Source organism: Malaclemys terrapin, chromosome 2 (assembly GCF_027887155.1).
Source record: "Malaclemys terrapin pileata isolate rMalTer1 chromosome 2, rMalTer1.hap1, whole genome shotgun sequence".
Lineage (NCBI taxonomy): Eukaryota > Metazoa > Chordata > Testudines > Emydidae > Malaclemys > Malaclemys terrapin.
The window spans coordinates 247820652-247826651 of record NC_071506.1 but is presented as its reverse complement, the minus strand read 5'-3'; the positions used below and the strand labels follow the sequence as shown (position 1 = coordinate 247826651).

The following is a 6000-nucleotide window of genomic DNA, read 5'->3' as shown; positions in this document are numbered from 1 at the left end:
AGTAATATTTCATCTTCAGTGTTTCCTGAAATCCACTGAAGTCTCCTTTGGTGAGAAAAAGATTGTCGCTGAAAGATCAGCCTTAATGAAATGGTGAGGTAGATCAGCTCTCTTGGGTACTACAGGTACCCAAATCCTCTTCTGTAGGCTTGAGATACAGTCAGCAGTTGTGAAAATTGGTGACTGGATTGCTCATCTACTGAAAATATCACAGTCATAGAATCTGAGTGACTACACCAGGTGGCTACCCAGTATTCTGACAAATCAGATTTTGTGTTTGGTAGAGAGTGTGTAAATATGGCTGGTTGTTCAGTGAGACCAGGGTATTTGATTTTTTTTTTTAATTTAAGTCAAAAGAGTATATTTTCTAAGCAAGTGCAGGCACATTTATATGCACAAATCTTGCTAGCACACACAAGTACTTGAGCAAATATTATTATTTTATTTTGGAAAATATACTACAAAAATATAAACCTTGTTCTTTCCAGAAACTTTTTGACAACAGGTAGAAAAACATTTCATTATTCAACTTCAAACCATGATGCAAAATCTTGTTCAGTTGGTAGCTTTGCTTTCTTTGGTACTGAACAGCTTGCATGCACATACTCAAAATAGTAGCTCTGCTCTTTGAAATAACAAATGTTTCCAATATTCACAAGAATAGATTTTCTTACATCCAGTGGTGTCCTGCAACTGCTTGAACTGACTGTCTGTTGAAGGTCATGAAGTGACTCAGCTCCATCACTAGCAGATGAAATATTGGGAGATCCATTTTTTGAAATCTCACCTTACTAAAATTAAACACAAACTCCTAGAAAATGTGAAGTGGGACAGAGAGCCATCAGTCACAACTTCTCAATGAAACTAGAATCTCTCAAAGTTAATGTAAGAGAATAGGCAGCATCAGAATCTTATGTCCCTTGAGCACAAGTGGTTCAGGGCTAGCATGGGAGTCAGGACACCTGGGTGCTGTTCCCTGCTCTGACAAAAACTTCCTGTGTGAACTTGTGTAGGTCACTCAGGGCCAGGTTTTTAAAAGATATTTAGGTAGATAAATTCCCAGCAGGATTTTCAAAAGTGCATAGATACTTAACAGCCATTGAAATCAATGAGAGTTAGGCACATGGGTGCTTTCGAAAATTCCATTTGGTGCCTGTCTGCATCCCTAGTAGCCTAAAATACCTTTACAAATCTTGTCCTTAGTCCCCCTGTATTTCGGTTCCCCATCTGTAAAGTGAGGATAACAGTACTTTCCTACTTCAGAGATGTTAGAACAAATACATGAAAGACTGGGGGACACTCCAATACTATGGTAATGCAGGCCGTATGAGTACCGAAGACAGAGAAAAGAAGAAAGATGTGCATTTGGTTGTACACAGAATACAATTTTGTTCAGTAACTGGCTTTCCCTCTTCAGCAAATAAGAGAAATAAGCATTTTCAATCAAAAAGCAAGCCTGTTACGTAGTTTACAGAAAAGAAATTAAATGTGGGAGGGAATCCTTATGCCAAAGTTACAGAGTTTAATTATAAAATACCTCACTGAAGTCACACAGCACCTCAGAGTCAAGCTGTTATTGTCAAAATGTGTTTAGGGCCTGATTCTGCAGTCCTTACTTAACTGAGTGGTCTACTCAGAGGAATATCCCACTGAAGTCAATAAGGGCTACTTGCATAAAACCACTTGAGTGAGAGAGGGGTTGCTGGATCAATGTACACTTCAGACAGTAGGAACAGATTTTCATTAAAAGGATATTGTACTTGTATGAATAAACTACTTTCTGACTGATGACATTATCTAATGATCTGATTGGCTTCCATAGATGCCAATATGCATAACATACACATGATACAATGCAGACACTAATGGATATTCTGACATTGCTCAACTGTATTCTAATACTGTCACAGGTTTTAACACTTGTTTGCCAGTGTTTCCTGTATGACAGTGGGCCAGCAAGACAAGACGACAAAACTTTGTCAGTACATCAGCAAGGTAGATAATGCACATTGTATTAGAATGCGATTGTGTGGTATTTAACTCAGTAAATCAGCTTGACTATACTTTTCAGTTTCATAGAAATTTATTCTTGGCATTAAGAGGTAACAAGATTTTATGCTTCAAACTCTTCAACTATGTTCCTTTTCAGTTGGATTACTATATATAATTCTTTTCTTCAATCAGGGTAGCAGAGATCACTTGAAGCATTTAACTAGAACGGACTCAATAAACTAACGAGAAGCTCCTGTGAGTTTGATCATAAGAGTTTTGGTAAACTCAATAACAAATAAAACATCGATCTAAACATTCATGTTTTAAAAAAATTACAAAATCTGAACAATAAGTTAATAAAGTGAAATTGTTACCTACTTAACTGTAGATACAAAAATCCCACCGACTTAATTTATAAATGACTATAGCGGGCATGAAAAAATGGAAATAATGCTATACAAATTCATGACTGATATTTAGAGATTTCCAGTAGAAACATTATATCTTAATTTTCTGTTCATATACAGCTAAAAGAAAGAGGCAAAGCCAACCTAATAGTAATCCAAGGTTCTGTAGGAGAAACATCAACCAGGGTCGCCGTGTCTGAATGTGAGTCATTTCAGGAAGCTAAAAAAAGAATAAGATACCAGAATGAAAGCCAGATATATTCATCTCTGGGAAAAAAAAGTCTTATGGGAAAACTTGACAAACTTCATATAAAAAGACTTAAATCCTGAGTTTCTGAATATAGTTGCAGATCTGTAGCACACACTGTATGTTATCACAACTATTCAAAGTGAAATATTTCAATTGATCTAATTCTATCATCGTGAATCTTTTACTAACATTAGCGAGAATTACCAAATGAGGATCCAAAATGTGTTAACTTCTCAATATTTTTAAAGAAACTTCATGTAAGGAAACACTTGGTAAAATTAGTGTTCCTTTTTTATGGAAATAAAGCAGTTTTGATTATTTTGTTTCTGCACTATATATAGGGACCAATCCTTCTCCCACTGAAATTATTGGAAAAATTCCTATTGACTTGACCTTTAGTGGGTACATAAATTAAAAGCATAACCCCTTAACTATTACCTTTTATATTTTTCTCCATAAGGTTTAGATCAGATACAAAGGCACCAAATGTTTAGCATCAGATTAAAAGCTATTTACACACTGACTTTTCACCCTACAGAACCTCTCAAATCACAATATTGAGGATAGTGTATCTTAATTGTATGTCCGACAATAGCCTGTGAAAATACTTGACTCTGAGCCTGATGCATGTCATTCAGCTTTTTTATTATTATTTTCATGTAACAGTATCATATGAATCTCTTCTGGTTAACTTCTTATGTGTAGGTCCAAATCAACATCTGAACATAAATCTAGAGTCATGATATTTTACTGTATTTACGTGGTTTTTTATTTGTTGTTATATGCTTCAAAACTTGATAAAAATATTTAAACGAGAGATGGGCCAAAATCAAAACCCTATCTCAAAATTCTGGCTCCAAATTAAAGTTCTGAATCTCAATAAAGAGCAAAACCAAAAGCCCGTGATCTTAATACTTAAAACACTTCAGTTCAAATTTTGAACCAGAATTGGAACTATTCTGTACTCTTTCCTGGACTATAAAATGTAGATCCCTCAATTTCATCTCATTTCTTACAGTTTATATCCTTTATTTTTCCCTTTTTCTTATTTATCATGTTTATTACATTAGTGGCTAGTAACCAACCATAAATGGGGTCTTATTGTGCAAGGCACTGTACAAACACAGAGTAGAAAACCATCCCTGCCCAAAGAGCTCACAGTCCTTTCTTATATTCATTTATGATATGACTGTTCTCAAAACAAAAATGTAATAGAAGAAACTGCAGTGCTCACCATTTCTGCTAATGATAAATACAAGAACATTCCGGCTGTGACAGTAAAAATCCAGTTCTGAACACAGGAGTCAGTTGATACTGAAAGGCCAATGTAAAGCCCTATAAAGGCAGTTAGGGCACTTATAAAATTCATTAATAATGCAATTTTTGTGGAGAGCCCTGTACTTAAGAGCACAGCAAAATCACCTGCATAGAGAAAATAGAGGGAAAAAAAGATATTATTTATCTGATAAAGCATTTTCAAGATTGCATGGCAGGCAGTAAGACATCGATGATAATAGTTTAGATAGAATTACACACAGACACTGACACAGACACACACACACACAGTATTGGATGCTGGAGGGTTGCCCTTACATTTCTGTAGAAATTATTGTAAATTGGTGCAGCTAGCAGAAAGTTACATATCCAGTCATATTTGTTCAGTTGTTCCTAAAGATAGCACACAGTATACAGGGAGGGCTCTCTACTAGTTCTCAATGTTCTGTGACATTTCCAACTTGGATACATGCAAACGTGAAGTCACATGCTTTCCCAGAGTTTCTAAATCTTTCTTGATTGGGAACTTGCCAGTAGAAATCATGTGATTATGTCTTTAACATGGTCTTTGGGTCTTTATGTCAGAAAGAGAAACACAGTGGCTGATTCTGATCTCAGCAGCACAGGTTTTACACTTGCGTAATTCCCTAGTTTTCAGTGGAGTTACTCCTAATTTTCTTCCTTGGTCTAAGTTGGATCAGAATCAGCCCTCAGGATGCTTCTCTTGCAGAAGAACCCACTGCATGACAAATACATAGCACAAGTATCTGAGCACCAGATTCTGATCTCACACCAATTTTACACTGGTGTAACTCCACTGGGACAGTTGGTCTGATACCAGTATCAGCCATTCAATATTTTTGTCAGATTTTTTTTGTTTTTATAAACCTGCCTGTTTTCCAGGAATCCCCAGCTACACACACAGGTTTTGGTAAATTATTCACATGACCAACATTTGTGTTGAAAATCCATAAGAAAGGAAACAAATCCAACATTCTGATCCACCTACCACCATATATATGTATGTCAATGCAACGCCAGGCATAGCCTCAAACTTCTGAAAAGACGTAGTATGAGGAAACAATGGAGAAAAAGGGAACGTTTATCTCCAGTGAAACTGCTATCTTATCTTGCTGGCCTGTCTGCTAGTAAGAGAAGCTGGGTGAGGTAATGTCAGTTATTGGACCAACTTCTCTTGGTGAACGACACAAGCTTTTGAACTAAACATAGAAAGAAGATCTGAAAAAGAGCTATCTGCTAGAAAAACAGTTAATTTATTTGTCATCGCTGGTACCAGATATTTTGTTCACTAAGGATTTGATTCTTTACAGTGCATAAGTGGAGTGTTGCGCATACATATGCAATGTCAAAGGTAATAAGCAGGAGGAGCAGTGCCAGGAACCCATCCTCAATACTGAGAGCACTGCTGTCTGGTCACATTAGGTTACTCCTAATGGCAGGAGTAAGACCAATGTGTGTGGGGTGGGGGAGTTGGTAAGTGTCTCATTTGACCCCATATTTCCTCAGACATGCCCATTCTGCATCCACATCTCACCACTTTTTTTGCCTGTGTGCTCGAGAATAAGGGAACAGAGGGCAATTCCACTGTGTGGAGGATTATGCCTATGTACTCCTGCATAGTCTCCATTCACACTTGCTCTAGAGCGCAGCATTGTTGGGATTCCTGCTGTGCACTCTGAAAGGACTTTAAAGATCAGGGCTTGTGCTGTCCTTACTTACTCTTTCCTTTCCTTTGGGCTGAAACAAATTTAACGTGTAGTGGAAAGAACATCCCGTGCCCAATTAGGGAGCTATCCTGTGAGGGACAGGAAGCAGAGTGATGTCAGCAGTTCTTTAATCAAAAATAACATGCAGGAAAAATTGTGCTACAAACCATAGCATATGCACTGGCTGTGCCAACCCCATCCTCACCAGCTGACAGACCATGCATGCTTGGGGATGTGCCTTGGAGTAGTAACCAAGCACTAGGGAGAGCTCCTGTTCTACTGCTTATGTCAGGGATGGGATGAAGGGAGCTACACGCCCTCTTTACCCCATCCGCTCAGTGCATTTGTG

The 6000-nt window shown here is 37.5% G+C and overlaps 1 protein-coding gene across 2 annotated transcripts in view; it reads right to left on the bottom strand.

Annotated features, from left to right (window-relative positions):
* Nucleotides 1-432: 432 nt before the first annotated feature.
* Nucleotides 433-6000, bottom strand: part of SLC39A12 (solute carrier family 39 member 12) — a 38280-nt gene continuing 32712 nt past the window's right edge. For both annotated transcript variants that reach the window (XM_054018612.1, XM_054018613.1), the window contains 2 exons: nt 3884-4071; nt 433-2619 (listed from right to left, as the gene is read on the bottom strand). In XM_054018612.1, the coding sequence (XP_053874587.1) occupies nt 2491-2619; nt 3884-4071 (317 nt within the window). In that variant the 3' untranslated portion in view covers nt 433-2490. The remainder of the gene's footprint in view (nt 2620-3883; nt 4072-6000) is intronic.